The sequence below is a fragment of the Nilaparvata lugens genome, chromosome 7 (assembly GCF_014356525.2).
Source record: "Nilaparvata lugens isolate BPH chromosome 7, ASM1435652v1, whole genome shotgun sequence".
In the NCBI taxonomy this organism is placed as follows: Eukaryota; Metazoa; Arthropoda; class Insecta; order Hemiptera; family Delphacidae; genus Nilaparvata; species Nilaparvata lugens.
The window spans coordinates 9,566,406-9,584,554 of NC_052510.1; the positions used below are offsets into that span (position 1 = coordinate 9,566,406).

The window sequence follows — 18,149 nt, forward strand, 5'->3', positions numbered from 1 at the left end:
GGTGACTGAGTGATAAAATCTCAACAAAATGTGTACCTATAGATCAACTATTGGTATCCACTATCCACACACAAATTCTACATTAAATAATTCAAGATTATAAAACAATTTTATTTAAGAATATGTACTTCTATTTTGAATGAACGATGATAATTGTGATTGAAATCTGTAATAAATTATAGTGATGACACTACTATCATTACGTTCATTTTGTACTGTAAAATAAATTCTCTTTCTGATTATTTGCATTCATGGTTTGCTTTTTCCTTCCCCATCTCCTTCCAAGCTTCTAGTAGACCTATAAGTATCATACAAAATATTACAGAAAAATATTTTTGAATCAACCTGACAGTGAATACATAGTTATGAAAGTATCGGCACATGTGTGAATTTCAAGTTTGTTCTCATCGCTGGAACTGAGAAATCCCCCACTTTCAAATGCTGATTACTTTTATATTATTATAAGAACAAGACTCATAGAATTTGTAGAAGTAACATTTTAGTGCTCTTGAAATCGTGTTCAATGATTGTTCATCTGAACCTGACTGTCATCACAAAAAGCACAAAAGCCGGTTAAATTTTAACAGTGATTAATTTCACGAGAACCAATCATAGAAGGAGTTTAAAATATTAAACCCGGCTGTTGTGCAGGCGGCACTTCATCTTCAAATTCTCCTAAATTAATTGAGTAAGGAAAATGTTAAATATTTATGTACCGTAAATGGTACACATACAATATGTTATATTTTTTAGCCAGACTCTTAATTTGAAATAATACTATAATATGTTATTTCCAATCTCAACTCTGAAACTCTCAACTCTTATATTAATTCCATTCATCCATATAGCCTATTTGCTTATTTATTACTCATAGAATCAAAATAGCAATTTGAATATCATCCTTCTTTTCAAAATTGGCGGTTGAGTCAGGACTTTCTTCACTGCTGACTGAATGGAAAAGAGAGATATCAAGAGAGCTGCAGCAGCAGAGCACATGTTCATCGCGGCCATTTTGGATCTGGATGTTGTTGAAGCTGAAAGAAGAAGTTGATGTGATGGTAGAAGCTGGAAATGTCAATATGGATATTGATGAAGAAAAGTGGTAAGCCACATTGATTTGTGTATTTATGTAGAAATATCAGCAATTGATTCATTCCACCTCAAGAGCAATGATTTTTAATATAGGCCTATAGATGAATTCATTTTACTTCAATTATAGGTTAGGCCTATGTTTACACAGTAAATGCTGCCTTTTTAAGTTGAAATTCTAATTCGTTGAAAATCTGATCAGTATGATACTTTCAAATTTTATCTAAGCTGCGGGAAACATCTTAAGTAATTTAATCAATGCTTTTTAAATAAGTTGGCATGATATAAATAAGTTGCCAAACTGTCTGTATAGCTACCGTACTTATACATGATCGTACGGTATTTGTATGTACCGTACTGTATTATTCATTTTCAATAAAGTTAGGACTACCAAACGATACTGCATAATTAATTCAACTAGAGAATGATATACCATTTCTAATTTTTTCTTATTTAGAATTCTATTTATTTGATAGAATTTGTAAGATAAATATCTAATTCTTTTACAGAGGGACTTAATATATACATCCCACTGTAGATGATCATCTATTATGACTCCCAAGTATTTAATATTATTGACTTTTATAGTGGGACAATTACAATTATTTAGGTTAAAGTGCACTTTGATTGGAGCTTTATTTCTTCATTATAAACAGGCTGCCCTATTTTATTTACTGAGAAGGTTATGTAGCTAGTTTTATCTATATTCAAACATAGAGTATTTCTATCTAGCTAATTCTTAATTTGTAATAAGTTTTATTCAGCTATGGTGTGAACTTCATTCCAATTTTTACCGTGAAGAATAGCTGCAGTATAATCTGTAAAGGATATTATAGTTAGATCGTTGACATAGAGAATAAAGAGGATGGGTGATAGCACCGTACCCTGAGGAAGACCATACCAAGTCAAGTCTGTGACACTAGAATGATCATTAATGGTTGAAGACTGGGTTCTATCACTCAGGTAGCTTTTAAATAAGTCAAGGGGGACTTATTTTAAACAATACGGTGTAGTCTATTTTAAAGAAACCCATAATAATATACCAAATAACTTATATTTCTAATAGACGATTCAAGCACATTGTATACATTGATTAATCAAATCAATTTATTTCTATTGATTCCTCTACATTTTCCATAAACATCTATTGTATTGTTATATGAATAGGTAATGATACCAGATCTTGTTTTTGCAATTCACTTTTTATTTTTATTATTGTGTTTTTTTTCAGTGATAAAGTAAAGAGTCGATTGGGAAACTGTGAAGTTTGTGGTACAGAAGCTGCCAAGTATTGTTGTCCAAAATGCGAAGTTAAAACGTGCGCTCTGCCATGCCTGAACATCCACAAGGAAGAGCTTGATTGTGACGGCGTTAGAAGTAGGGTCAAGTTTAAAATGATTCAACAATTTTCAAATCTTGATTTATCAAATGGTAAGTGAACTCATCTCACAGAAACACCTTCTCTTCTTGTCTCTCTCACAGAAACACCTGAATTCCAATTATATAAGTTTTAAACAACCAAAGTTAAGAGTATGTGTTTTATTCAGTTTTGTTTTTAACTCCTATCTTGGCGTCTCATTCTTCATTTCCTTCTTTTTGGCTTCTCTATCTTTAAATGATATTAAACTACTGCGTGAATTTAATTTATAATTTGAATTTTGTCGAAATGACATCTACCGGTATCTCAATACTGGAGTGATACAAAAGTGATTCCAATGTAGACTTTTGTGTTTTCATAGAATGTGGATTCATTTTTCACTGTGTTAAGGTCATAGTTTAGGACGACACTCTATTTCACATGCAAGCATTGAGCTATGTGTTTAACCCTCTTATCTTTCATTACCACGTCAATATTTTTCAACATTAATATCTTATTCTTCTCCAAAGTAAAATGAGATAATCTTAAGATAATCAATAAACTTACTGAAATATAATTTTATTCACATACTCCTTATAAATATAATTTACTGTTTCATTTCAGACTATAAAATGCTTGAAGAGATAAATCGTGCGGTTGAGTCTCCTCTTAAACTCACTGTCACTCAAATGACGCACAGAAGGAGGTTAAACATTTTAATAGCAATATTCGGATAACAGTTTTGAGTCTTACTTAGCCTACATCGAGGAACATTGATTTTGAGAGCAGTTCGAAGTGAGTAGGCACTCTGCAACCCTCAGATTAGTATTCCTAATAACAAACATGGAAGAAAAAATAAACTGACTAAAAATTGAGAATCCCGAGTCTGACGAAGAGTGGCCTACAGTGCTCCAGATGATCACTGGATGACAATATCCGAACTGCCTTCTTCTGCAGCAGAAGAATACTCTCACAGTGTGAAGATTGTCCCCACAGCAGTATACCATAGATAATGAGGCTATGGAAAAGTGAATAACAGGCCATAGGTGATCAAATGCTCCTCAATCAGCAAGCACCTCAGACTTCTCAACAGGTGGACCAGACGAGACAATCTTTTGCAAACAGCATCCACAAGAGCACTCTATGTTAACTTTGGATCGATGTTAAATCCCAAAAGCTTTACCGGTTCATTCAATGAATGATTGAAGTGGTTTCTCAGAGTGCACATGAAGGGGTTATAATACAAGGGGTCCAAGTGACATATTGTTAGTTTCGAGAAAATTGAGCTTAAAGTTTACTCACATGAATTAATTCTTCATTCATGAAATGAATATAGAAATAATATTCACCTATTCTTATAACTATTCTGTATACTTTTACCAAATCAAACGTACAATTTCATGTCTCAAATTTCTCTCCTTTCTTAATTATCAGCTAAATAGTGATAAGAAGTATCACTTGTTCCCTTTGTTTACCAAACAAAACTCTATTGTCTAGCTACACATAAATCTATCAAATTTACCAGCAATTGAACAATGATTAATGACCTCATTGCAATATTATCTGATTCGCTAATTGGTTCTTGAAATATCTTTTGCTTGGTGACATGGCTTAATCAAGGTTAAATTCAATTTGATGGATACGAGCAACCGTTCTCCTGTAAACAAGGGATCCAAGTCACTTGGACCCATTGCTTAATCAAATAAACAGCTTTTTGAAAATGTAGTTTAAAAATTTTACACCAGATGTCAGCACTGATTAGACTCACGCTTATACCTCTTGTATACTAGATATTTACCACTTTCAGCTATCGATTACTGTAGCTAACTCAAAAAATTGAAAAATGTCACTTGGACCCCTTGTATTCTGACCCCCTCATCATGATATTCTGCGTCTTGCCGACGTTGAGCAACAACTTGTTCTCCTGAAACCAGCGTTCTGGTTATAGGTAATGATACCAGATATTGTTTCTGCAATTCACTTTTTATTTTTATCATTGTGTTTATTTTTCAGTGATAAAGTTAAGGGTCGATTGGGAAACTGTGAAGTTTGTGGTACAGAAGCTGCCAAGTATTGTTGTCCAAAATGCGAAGTTAAAACGTGCGCTCTGCCATGCCTGAACATCCACAAGGAAGAGCTTGATTGTGACGGCGTTAGAAGTAGGGTCAAGTTTAAAATGATTCAACAATTTTCAAATCTTGATTTATCAAATGGTAAGTGAACTCATCTCACAGAAACACCTTCTCTTCTTCTTCTTCTTTGTCTCTCTCACAGAAACACGTAAATTCAATTATATAAGTTTTTGAAAAAATATTCGATTCTAATCAACTCCCAATTATGACCTTTATTCAAGTTTCTTTATTAATAGAAACTGGTTCAACAATGTAAAAAAAGCTAATGAGTTATGGTATAACTTGACAAAACATTTTCACAAAATTGATATGCATGAAAGTGAATTTTGAAATTACATTAAGGATTAAAAAATGTTGTTTTTTTTTAAACAACCCAAGTTGAAGGAAGGGGGGTTATTCTGTTTTTTTTTTTAATTCTTATCTTGGCGTCTCATTTTTTATTTCCCTCCTTTTGGCTTCTCTACCTTTAAATGGTATTAAACTACTGCGCGAATTTAATTTATAATTTGAATTTTGTCGAAATGACGTCTACCGGTATCTCAATACTGGAGTGATACAAAAGTGATTCCAATGTAGACTTTTGTATTTTTAGAGAATGTGGATTCATTTTTCAATGTGATAAAGTCATAGTATAGGACTACACTCTATTTCACATGCAAGCATTGAGCTATGTGTCTAACCCTCTTATCTTTTGTTATTTTTTATTACCACGTAATTTTTTTCTAACATTAATATCTTATTCTTCTCCAAAGTTAATCAAGATAATCAATAAACTTACTGAAATATAATTTCTCCTTATAAATTTAATCTACTGTTTCATTTCAGACTATAAAATGCTTGAAGAGATAAATCGTGCGGTTGAAACCTATCATAAGACATCTGCCATGACAAGGAGTGACCTACCAAAGGTATATTTCTTTTACTGAACTCTAAAATTACTTTTGTAGTCTTCACCAGCAGCCAGGACTGCGGGAATCGTGCTACACTATACTCCTATCAACTAACATTTAGCTCTCTTCATTTAATATCCTATTAGTAGGTTGACATAATATAAAATAAAAAAAACATTAGATTAAATATGAACTTACTTTGGTAAAATTTCTACTCTGCAGAATATTGTTCACATTTTCATCTAGTAAAATCTAAATGGCAGGATTTCTATTATTGGAAATTGGATTAATACCTGTAAAAGTAAATTCGTATGGCTTTTGATGGTGAGAGTCCCTTGCGGGAAGATCCCACCCCCTGAATATATAACTTAAGCCTTCAATGGGCCTTACGACTGTCATACTTCAGCCGGGACCGACAGTTTAATGTGCCTATCCTATCTAACATGGGAGTGATCTCGTTAAAAAACTTTTGGTAATGATAGGGTTTGAACCCGGGATCTCTATGCTGCTACGCAAGCACTCTGTCCACTAGACCACGAGTCACTTTATTAATACCTGTAATAGGAAGTTTATCTTAATTTTGTGGTGAAAGGATTAATTCAATACATATTGTTCAATTAGGGAAGATCATCATCGACTAATTGCTAGTCATTTGTTGCTAATGCATTTTATACATTTTTTAGTATACCATATTCTTTCAATTCTTATCGTAAAAATATCTGCTTCAAGTCATTCATAAATTATAAAATGTAAGCAAAATACATATAATGAATTATAATTTAAGTTAAACTTGTGACTGAATGTGTAGATAGTAGGGGTGTATGTCACTCACTGAAGATGTTCACCTACTAAAGGTGTTCACCTACTAAAGGTGTTCACTTACTAAAGGTCTGCAGTTTAAAATTAGTTACCATTTATTGAAACACATTTTTGAATAAATTGATATAAATGTTTTATCACAGAAGAGAACATCAAATGAAAACAATAACTAATGAAAAACGGCTTGATGAACAAGCCGTGGTCACTTACAAAAGGTATAGGACATTTATCAAATGCCACCTTTAGTGGCTGACGCACTCACGATAGTAGCATAGAGAAACAATAGCATAAGTAGTTATCCCATGGTATAGGGCGTTTATGTCGCAACTTTTACTGTTATCTCAAGCCGATAGTTCATGTAATTCTTTCCCATGGAGGTGTGTGACACTGGTAGTCTCTCATATTGTGCCGTTCATACACTCTCACCCCAGAAAACGGTAAAATTCAACAATAATCAACAGTAATCGGCTTGAGATAACAGTAAAAGTTGCGACATGAACGCCCTATACCATGGAATATCTACTTATGCTATTGTTTCTCTATGATAGTAGGCGTAGGCTATGTATTATTTCACTAGATATTTTCAACTTTTGAATTAAAAATAAACTTCTGTTGCTCTTCTTGAGCTCCAATGCTCATAAATAATAAAGAATTATATTGTTTTGTTGTTCTGCACGATTGATAGAGTTTTTTAACTGATTTACACATTTATTCCTGTATTTTTGCAGTTTCTTATTTGTCTGAGAGCAGCTGCCGCCCGGAGGCATGTCCAGCTTCATTTTTTGCCAAAAACTTTTGCGCGACGAAAATCCAACTCAACTTTCCTTGATTTCCAAACCCAGGAACTGTATTGGAAGATTGATTGGATCTTCCCACAAGCTGAGTTCTTGAAGTACACTGATGTCAGGTTGGTAGAATCTAGATGCATTATTTTCAGGAATACCTATTAGATAAATGGTTAATTTATACTACCTGACAAAGTATAAAATTCCTGTTTGTCAAGGAGTAGTCCAATCTCTCCGGGTTTGTTCACATAGATATTTTTTCAGGAATACCTACATGATAAATGACCAATTGATACAACTTGACAAAGTATAAAATTCCTGTTTGTCAAGGAGTAGTCCAATCTCTTCGGGTCTGTTCACATAGATATTTTTCAGGTTACCTACATGATAAATGGTTAGTTGATACTACCTGACAAAGTATAAAATTCCTGTTTGTAAATGAGTAGTCCAATCTCTTCGGGTTTGATCAAATAGATATTTTTTCAGGAATACCTACATGATAAATGGTTAATTGATACTACTAGACAAAGTATAAAATTCCTGTTTGTCAAGGAGTAGTCCAATCTCTTCGGGTTTGATCAAATACATATTTTTCAGGAATACCTACATGATAAATGGTTAATTGATACTACTTGACAAAGTATAAAATTCCTGTCTGTCTAGGACTAGCCTAGTCCAATCTCTTGAAGGTATGAACACATTGGATACACTTATGTGCAAATGCACGCGTGGTCATGCATGATCAAGCGCGCAGATGAGAAACAAAATCCGGTAAGAGCAATAGGAACACTCACACCTGACGCTTGCACTTGCTGGTTGCGTTCAGTGTGAGCAGCTACAGACAAGTTACAACGTGCTTTAATGACTTTTCCAGATGTTGTTTCTCGGCTTATGCATGATCTCAATTCAATTCAATTTATTTTTCCTACAGTTACCTTGAAAATTGGCCATCCCTGCACTGATTACAGAACGCAAAGTTTAATTACTTTTCCGCTCTAGTGCGCAAAGTATTACTTTGCGTACTCTTAATACTTGGTGTATTATCTTGCAGCCATCCCAATCAGCTGTTGACATTGTTGGCGTATATTTTGAATGCGAATTTGTTCTATCTATATTTTTTCTGATTTTCAAATAAATAAAAATGAGAACTCATTAAATTATACATTTTGAATATTATTAATTATTCATTATTTCAAATATTTTTCATTCATAAATTGATTGGTTGAAAAATTATTTAGAAATTAAAATTTACTCAAAATTATTCAAATTGATTGGATTAATTTAATTTTCAATTTGAATAAATTATCGATTATTAAGTTTCAATTGGATTATCAAGTTTAAAATAAATTAATGTTGTTATTAATAACAAAATTATACAGACAAACATTTGATGCATTTCAGCCATCATTTTACTCATAATCAACCACTTCTCATATTCAATGGTAACTGTAGGAAAAATTTAATGTGAAATGCGTGAGCAAAGTTCCTCTGCTGCACTCAAGAAACCATTCCGCCCTCGCCTACGGCTCGTGCGTAAACGTTTCTTTCGGTGCAGCAAACTGTCACTTTGCGCACTAGTTGCACAAATAACTATTTTCCTTCTGAATACAATTCAAACCGGTTACATAGAATCGTAAGCAATAAAGTGTATACAAACAATAAAGTGTCTGACTTGCACTTGCTCATACACGCATCCAATGTGATCATACCTTTATTCTATTCTAGTAGGTAACCCGTGCTTCGCAAGGGCGGGCCCTCGTAAAAAATTTACAAACTGAAAACTTGGCCTTCTGAATTCTTAAATAATTTTAAATATGCCTATAACTGTCATAGGTAAATTGAAAGTCTATATGCAAAATTTATAGTTAATCAATCCAATAGTTCAGACGTGATAATGCGTCATTCGTGAGTTTCCTATACCGTACGTGTGTATAAGCCAATTATTTTCTTTATTATATTATAGATTGTCAAAATACAATTTCATAAAATAGCTTTATATAATTAAGCTTGAATAGCTTTCATAATGGAACTGTTCAGAGAAAAGAAAAAACTTGCGACCCAGAAAGGATATCGGTTTGTTTGGATAAGAGATGGTAAGATTCTTGTAAGAAAGGAGGAAGGTGAGAAGCCTATACAAGTGAAAAATTAGATGGACCTCAAGACAATCTAGGTTTAAAACAAAAACGGGTTTTTTCTATTCAGCTAATATTTCTATTTAATTTTCAATGGAAATTTGCGATTTAGTAGAGGATCTTCATCTTATAGACAGATGTGAAACAATTAATTTAAAAAATTTAAACGAGATAGCAACGTTTTTTCATTCAATATCGTTAAAAGTTTTTCATTTGAACATAAGAAGTATTAATAAGAACTTCGATGAATTGTGTTTATTTTTATCTAGTGTTGATGCGCAATATGATTTAATAGTTCTCACTGAGACGTGGCTATCACAAGATTCTGGTTTCGAGTTGAACAATTATAATAAGGTTGTGAAACCAACAAAATTTAATAAATCTGATGGAATAGTAATTTATGTTAAACATGGAATAAAATTAGATATTCTGGATATAAATATTGGTAATACTAATTCTTTAAATTTTAAAATAACATAATTATGGAGACGTAGAATTTTGCTGTACAGCATTGTATAGATCACCTAATGATACCGACGCTTTGGCTTTTTTAGATGATTTGGAGATATTCCTTAGTCAAACAACTTGTTATGAAAACAAAATCTTGATTGGAGATACAAATATTGATATTTTGGGTAATGATCTAACCCAAATAGGTCATAAATACTTGAATATGCTCTTGGAATATGGTTATACTAATTATTTACACGGTTGCACTAGACATTCATTATATCGTGAATCATGTATTGATCATCTGTTTCTCAAATCTAAGATATGTACATTGAACCCAGCTATATACAATTGCTCTATAGCAGATCATGAAGCTATTATGGGGCGAATTCAGTTTATAAAAAATAGTAGTTTAGAGCCTAATAAGAAGCCTGTACAGTATGATGCATTATTTTTTGACGACCACCTGTTTAAAATTAAAATTAAAGAAGTGTCATGGGATGGAGTCTATTATGAAAAGGATGCTAAAGTAGCTTTTAGCAGATTCTATGATAAAATAGTACATGTTTTTAATTCGTGTTCATCTTCGAAGCAGAAAAGTAGTAATAGAAAGAAACGATTGAAACCTTGGATAACTAAAGGGTTATTGAAATGTATCAGGAAAAGGAATGATATGTCACTTAAAATAAGGGAGCAGCCGTTCAACACGATTAATGTTCGTTATTATAAGAAATACAACACTATTTTGAAGGCACTGATACGTTCTGCAAAGGAGATTTTCTTTAGAAATGAGTTTGTAAATTGCGGTAAGGACTTGAAAAAGGTGTGGAAAACTATAAATGACGCTACTGATTCCAAATCTCGAGACCAAAATGTTATTCATACAATTTTGAGCAAAAGCTTTTACTTTTGAGCAAATGCTCAAACTATTTTTTGATGAGCATGAGCAGAAGGTTTTGCATAGAGGTTTATTCATAGAGAATGAAGCTAATGCTCCATATTTTAGAAGTATTAAGCTTTAGCTAGTATCAACTTTATTCATATGGCCCACTTACTCGCAGAACTAAAAATCTACCGGACCAAAAACGTTCAAATTTGGTAGGTATGTTCAGTTGGCCCTTTAGAGGCACACTAATTATTATTATTATTATTATTATTATTATATTATTATTATTATTATTATTATTATTATTATTATTATTATTATTCATCTTTTGACCACCTATAAAAGGGGTATGTAGAATCGTCAAAATAATAAGTCAATAGAGTAGAATAGTCACTATATCCTAAGTATTATTGCTCATAGTGAGCCGTAAATTCCGCAGTTGAATAGGCGGAAATAGTCAACAACTAAGAACGGATTTGGAAAAAAATCCAAAGATACGCCCAAAATCTGCGTTTTCCAGCGTTTTTTCAGCTTTATCGAGAACAAATGAACAGAAAATGTTCAAATTTAGTACAGAAGCTCAGCTTGGGTGTAATAATGTTGTGTTAGAAGGAATTTGCAATAACGCTAAATATACGCTCAAAATTAGCGGATTTTTGCGTTTTCTCAGCTCTTTCATCAAGTAATAGACAGAAAATGTTCAAATTTGGTACAAAGGTTAGCTAGGGTCTAAAAATTTTGTGATGAGGTGACTTTAATATCTCATCAAAGATACGCCCAAAATCAGCGTTTTCTCAGCTTTTCTGCGTTTTCTCAGTACTTTGACTTTCTGATGGAATTAAGCATGCTCAAATGAAAAATGCAGGCGAGCGAAGTGAGCCTGACGGCTAGTTCAATATAATATTGTTATACATGTTTTAGAAAAGAATATTATGATCACCCCGACACATATTATTATAGTGGGGTATCATTATTAGGACTAAGTTTAGTATTAGCAACTTTAGTAAGTATAATATAATAATTATATATATGTTTTGTCAATAAACTCCTCTGGTTGCAATTCATTGGCAATCAGAGAAATTATTAATTATTATTGTACCGTCAACATGTTAGTTCATTACGGGTGGTGCTTAATCCGACAGTATTTTCATATTGTTTTTTTAATTTAATTTCAAGCTTACACTATTTTCAGGGTGATCGATACAACAAGGCTGAGCAATGCTGTTGATCATCTACTGAATCCCTTGGTAACCAGAGATAAAAGACTGGAATTCTATCAAGCGGCTGGCCACAGTGGCAACGTACTTCTAATGAAAGCGGACAAAGTGACCTGTGATAAGTAAGATATTTCTCAACTACAACAATTCAATTCTATTATTCAAGCTAGTACTAGGTACTAGTGCTTACTTCAACTAGTTTTATTCACTTGGCCCAATAAATAAGTATCAATAAATCTGTGGTTTTTGACAATTTCTTAGTATTTTTATTTAAATTCTACTTATTTATTGTAGACTTATAAATTCTACGTAATTATTCATATTAATTAAAAATACTAAGAAATAAGTAATAACTTAGAAACTTTTCTAAGTATTCAATAAATCTGTGGTTTTTGACAATTTCTTAGTATTTTAATTCATATTCTACTCATTTCTTAGTATTTTTAATTAATATGAATAATTTTCACAATATCAACTTCTCAACTACACAAAAAGTAAGTAGAATTTCTACTGATTTCTTGTGAAGGCCTACTTGTATCAATCAATGTAATATGTTTCACGCATCTATGATTTCATAATTAGATATTTAAAGAAAAACTAATAGAAATTCCATTTGATAAGAAGGAAAATCTCTAAGGCTGGATACTGAAGTATCATTTTACATGACGATATGACTGTCAGACAAACAGTCTTCCAGTACACTTAGTACACTTCCAGTACATACACTTAGGGCCGTTTTCCGAGCTCTGGATTTAGCTAAGTTCTAGACTTCAAACAGCTGGAGTCAGAAAATTGGCTTTCCGAAACGGGGCGTAGCCTAGTCGTGGTTTTTATGATAATCTCTATTTTCTCATTGGAAACGTTTTTCCTTGACGAAATGAAACATGCCTAAATAATTCCAAACAGCTGAAACTTTACACTATTTTATCTTTATTTGTTGGTGTTTAATTCTTTAGTTTTTCGGAATTTTTTCAACGTGGACTACAACTAAGCCCCGTTTTGGAAAGCCAATTTTCTGACTCCAGCTGTTTAAAGTCTAGAACTTGGCTGAATCTCGAGCTTGGAAACCGGCCGTAAAGGTGCATCTTCGTTTGTGCGTAAACTTCCGCAGTCGACGACGACAAGCATTGTTGACATTCATATTGTCCACATTTCAAGTGTGCTAAAACAGCTGATCAAATAACTTTTCATTATTTGTGTTTATTATTCAAGAATCAAAACATTTTTAATACAATCAAACAAATGCCATTTTGAAATATAAAAAAGTATAAACTCAACCTCCCCCATCAAAACATAATAATTGAAACATTATGTTTTAGGTTATTTAGACAAATTGAAATTTACCCAATCTAAGATTCTCACCCTGTCGTGGTCGACGGCATTTACGCACAAAGGAAAGCCCAGCTTTAGCTTAAGCACCGCGAACACTAGCAGTTCACTATTCATCAGCTGATTATATCTGTATTTGTACAGAAACTGTGAGATACAAATATAAAAAGCTTGGCATCATCTGATTAAAAGTTAATTGCTCGTGTTCGCGGCGCGTAAATCTGTACGCACCTTCACTTGAACGAGCACACAAATGTTCACCTGCACAGTGGTTTTTCGTCTGCAGACGTACGTCAAAGCCACATACACTAATATTCCAGGTTTTCGACAGTACTGTCGTATCGAACATGTGAATCGTTACGTTAGTGGCCAGCCATGATTAGTAAGCTAATCATAATATAAACTTCATTGTTCATGACTTTCATTCAATGTTATATGTGTAAATTGTTTTAAACTTTCAACTTTTTTTGCTATCAAATATTTGGTTGATTCTATTGGATTATACTTTTAAAAGAATTCTTATAGAATGTGCTTTTCTGCCTTTCAATTGATTATTATTTTAATGCGTGTGCGTAGACTTGCAATTCTTGATGTTACTCTATTTTTGTCCACTTATAGGTTCTATTTGCTGGATCCATCCTTAACGATCAGAGAAAACTTTTCTGGCAAAATCATTGTGGAAAATCCTGAAATCCATGTCCTACACAAGGATCACAAACATATGTATGATATTCTATCAGTTGGTAAGTATAGTTAATCACTCAACTTTCTATGGTGCTTCTACACAATTTCACATGAAGTTACGAGAGAAATTTGTATTAAACGATTGTATTAAATTTTGTATTGATTCACTCAGCCTGGTGTTCTCATAGCGTTCAATTTCCCATTTTCGCCAAATTTTGTGTGACACGCTTTTTGGGGGTTTGAATAAAGCCCCCAGTTGGTGACGTCACAAACAAAATAAATCTTGTATATTGAAATTCATTTATTTGCCATAAAATAATACAGATTGATAAAGTATAGAGTCCACGGTGTGAAGATTGATAAATTGAAAATGCGTAATTGAACGCTATGAGAACACGGGCTGAGTGAATCAATAAAAGATTTAATACAAATTTCTCTCGATTGACTTTCTCTGTTTTAATTTTAATGAATGGCCACGGTACACGTTTACTCCAATTGAAGGGGTAAAGAGTGGTAAAGTGAGTTCTACGTTATAATGGCAGTATTTGATTAACATTGGTGTTGCTATCCTTGTCTATCATTCGATAAAGTAGATGGCGCTATCATTTTCTAGCACTGGAACGTTGCGCGATCGTTTTTTAACAATATAGAAATATAATTTTTTTTATACATCTTTATTGTCCATAAAAACAAAATACGAAATAAAAAACTTACAAAAGAAATATTCTAGATTATAATATTATGCTATTTTACAAATAAATTAAAATTACATGGATGGCACCACCCAGCGAGGGCAAAACCCTGACCGCTGAGTGAGAGTATCAGCTGTTTAGACAATATAAAAATTTATTTACTAATAATCAAAGCTACAAAAAATCGAAGTTAACAATAAATTACTAGTAATTGTAATATTTGACTGATGTTGAAGAAAAATTTTTGTATCACCCACTTATTTATCTGTTTCATCCTCTGTCTACCCCTATTAGAAAGATATTCTGACAATGCATTTGGCATGATATTTATTATTTTTGAGCTAAGATACCCCAATTGTCTTCGCACTATTGTCAAATCTGAATAGTTAATATTATAAATGTTATGAGATGTAACTTTCAGGTTATACAGGTTATACATAGAAACGTTATTATTCACTGTAAATTCATCCATGCATAATAGAGAAGTTTCTTTATATAAATTTGACGTACTGTCATCACTTTAAATTCGGCAAAATTGTTTCACTACTAGAAAAAGCCCTTGGCTTATTTAGAATTGCTTTTATTATCATTTTCTGAAATGTAAAAATTTTATTCATGAAAACATCATATGCTCCTCCCCATACCACTAACCCATATTGCAGCACCGATTGAACATAGGCAAAGTAAAGGACCCTAAGTAATTTAATGTCTAATATTTTACGGACTTTATAAAAGATAAAGGAAATAAATTTTAAGCGTTTACAAATATATTCTATATGAGGCTCCCACTTAAGGTTACAATCAACCATGATGCCCAGATACTTTATAGATTTTTCATTTTTTAGTTGAGGGCATGCACAATACTTCCATTTCTCAAAATCACAATTTGTATGTATTTTTAAATTCATAGCATCATTTGGTTGACCAACTATTGTACGAGAAAATGTAATATATTTCGTTTTTGATGTATTTATACTCAATGTATTAATATCAAGCCATTGTTTAACAATGGATATTACTCTTTCTGCTCTCGAGTACGTCTCTAACCATGAGCGGTCCTTAACTATTACAGCCGTATCGTCAACAAAGGAAATTATTTTCGAACTATCAATATTTAGTTTACAGATATCGTTGATATAGTAAAAATAAAATCGGGGACAAGACGGTACCTTGTGGTAATCCAAAGTCGTTAAGTTTTGTAGTATTTGATTTGTAACTGTTGTTATCAGATATTGTGTCCGATCACTTAAATAATTCAAGGTGGAGTCCTCTAATCCCGTACCTCTCCAATTTTTTTCGAAATATTTAATCTCAATTATGAGAATTTATTATATAACAATTTGAAAGATATAATTTTCTGGACGAATGAAATATAATTGGATATTTTAAACAAGAATACCGTTGAGCCAGCTTCAACAGTAGTCAACTTCATTGAGCCAGACTCAACAGTTGATATTATATCAGATATACCGGTATCAGCTATCCCCTATAGAAGGCAATAGCAAGGCAAAGAATCGGTAACGCTGTTCTACCTTCTTTACTACCATTATAACGTGGACCTCACTATAGCAGTTGTAGCCCCCCTGTTTCAACTCCATTGAGCCAGACTCTTGACCGATCTGTTGACTGGAGGCCAAAAATATTTGATTACATGTAGTTATTATAGTGTTATTAGCAAACATTATTAGTTATAAACACTATTTCTGTTTTTGTATCATGGTATGGTCCACACCTATAGCTGCGTACACATATACGCTCTTCCAACCCGCACCGAGCACGCTCCTCCCTCGTACCGCCCTCGTTCCTTCATCGAACCACAGTCGCGCCGCCCACGCACCCATCATGAACGTTACGGAAGATGTTAGATCTTCTCGCGTTCCCCGGTCGATCATCAATCGCTCTGCTGGAGTGACGTTCGGTTGCGGAGCAGAGCGAAAGTCTGTACGCACCTTAAGAGATAGGTCTACAGTCTGGCCGGTAGCCAAAGTACAGACGATACTACTAAAGATACTTTTACTGAAAGTCGTTTTCGGTGATAAAGTATAGTTGGTATAATTTTAGATAAAGTTTTAATAGTTCAGTTACTTAATTAAGATAATAAATATCGGGGCACCGAGATTTGCTCGTTATTTTTATTTATTCAAAAACAAACACAATTCTCTAAAATGATTGTGTTTATATTTTACAGCTATACGGCTATACGTCAGCTTATGAATTCCGGGGATGCGATATTTTGATTTTCCACAGAATCACTCGCTCACTTTTTACCATCCACAGACGACGAAAGTCTCAGCTGTTCCAGCCAAGGATGAATTATCCTTTTAATGTCGTTCAACGAGTTTTCCCAAGAATGAGACCTAGTGCAATCGAATTTTTATATCATAAACGTACTATGTTCCAAATTTCGTGAAAATCGTTAGAGCCGTTTTCGAGATCCGTTGAACATAAATAGCCAGATAACCATTTATAAAAATTTAAACAGATATACAAAAATTTCTCGCTTATTATAATAGGATAATCATCAGTATTTGATAGTCAAGTTGAAAGCTTACAGCTTCCCGAAGATGATCCTGTTTTTTCCCAATATTTAACCAGTAATATAAAGACTTTCAAATTAACAATGAAGTAACTAAGTGGTTACAATTTCAACTTGGCTTGAAGCACCCCAGAGATACTGTCTTGTTTTTCGAATGCTCTTGATTAATTTTAAAATGAGCAATCAAATATTTATGTGGTTGTAATTCTATTACAACCACATATTGGTTGTATTATTTCCAACCAATCTCTATTTTTACAACTAATTTATCTCTATTTTTACAGATGAAGAAGATGCAATAAATGACCGGATTCGCCAAGATGCGAAGAACAGAAGACAAACTGGACAAAACAGGAATCAGAATCCAATTAACAATCGTAACAATCAAAGAAGACACAACAATTTTAATGGAAATAAGAACTTCCAGTCTTCAAATCAGACACCAACGTAGGTCAATTGAACACAATTCTGATTTCCATTTTCTGATTAATATAATTTAATCATTGTTGAATGATTAAGTAAAATTATAGTTTCCAATATCGTCATTTTCTATAAAAATTCTTAATTTGTGTGTTCTCATTAATTTACACAGAACATATATTTTTGTAGGCGTCAAAATATTGATCGCCATTTTTCAACTATTAGTGCCGGTTGTACAAAAGCCGGTTAAATTTTAATCGTGGTTAATTTCAACTAATCAGAGAAGGCTTTTCATATAAGACGGCTTCTCTGAAGACTTGACCGGCTTTTGTGCAACCGGTACTAACCCTTGAAAACCAGATTAATGAAATAAATGAAGTAAAGAATGAAGTTAAGGTTAGTTAAAAAATGAAGTTAAAGTTTTTAAGTTAAGAATGAAATAAACCCAGTTATTTGTTTTAAAGGTGCTGTAATTTAGTCTACATCGAGACTTGTGTATGAATCAGGAAGATAGCCTTTATATTAGGTTCTGTGTATAGGAATTCACCCTTATTGTATGAAATCTGTAAATAATAATCAACAAAAATATTTCAAATTGTTTTGCTAAATTGTCTGTAAATTTATTGTTTTGAGCATTTGATTAAAACATCAAAAATATACTTTTCAGTTGAATCAGTTTATTGAAAATGACTAATCACTGATTCATTTCTAGTTTTATATCAGAATCATTA

At 32.7% G+C, this 18,149-nt stretch overlaps 1 protein-coding gene across 1 annotated transcript; it reads left to right on the forward strand.

Moving 5' to 3' along the window:
• The first annotated feature begins 1,011 nt into the window (after positions 1-1,011).
• LOC111056921 (box C/D snoRNA protein 1) lies at positions 1,012-18,075 on the forward strand. Its single transcript, XM_039431839.1, has 9 exons — positions 1,012-1,102; positions 2,321-2,520; positions 3,071-3,152; positions 4,460-4,659; positions 5,404-5,486; positions 7,016-7,194; positions 11,733-11,879; positions 13,705-13,829; positions 17,283-18,075. The coding sequence occupies exons 1-9, from the start codon at positions 1,023-1,025 to the stop codon at positions 17,447-17,449; spliced, it is 1,263 nt and encodes a 420-aa protein (XP_039287773.1). The 5' UTR covers positions 1,012-1,022; the 3' UTR covers positions 17,450-18,075.
• Positions 18,076-18,149: the final 74 nt, after the last annotated feature.

Coding starts and splice junctions, on each gene's coding strand:
- LOC111056921 (XM_039431839.1), top strand. CDS start 1,023: ATGTTGTTGAAGCTGAAAGAAGAAGTTGATGTGATGGTAGAAGCTGGA. Junction 1,103..2,320: donor GATATTGATGAAGAAAAGTG/GTAAGCCACATT, acceptor GTTTTTTTTCAG/TGATAAAGTAAAGAGTCGAT. Junction 7,195..11,732: donor TTGAAGTACACTGATGTCAG/GTTGGTAGAATC, acceptor CACTATTTTCAG/GGTGATCGATACAACAAGGC.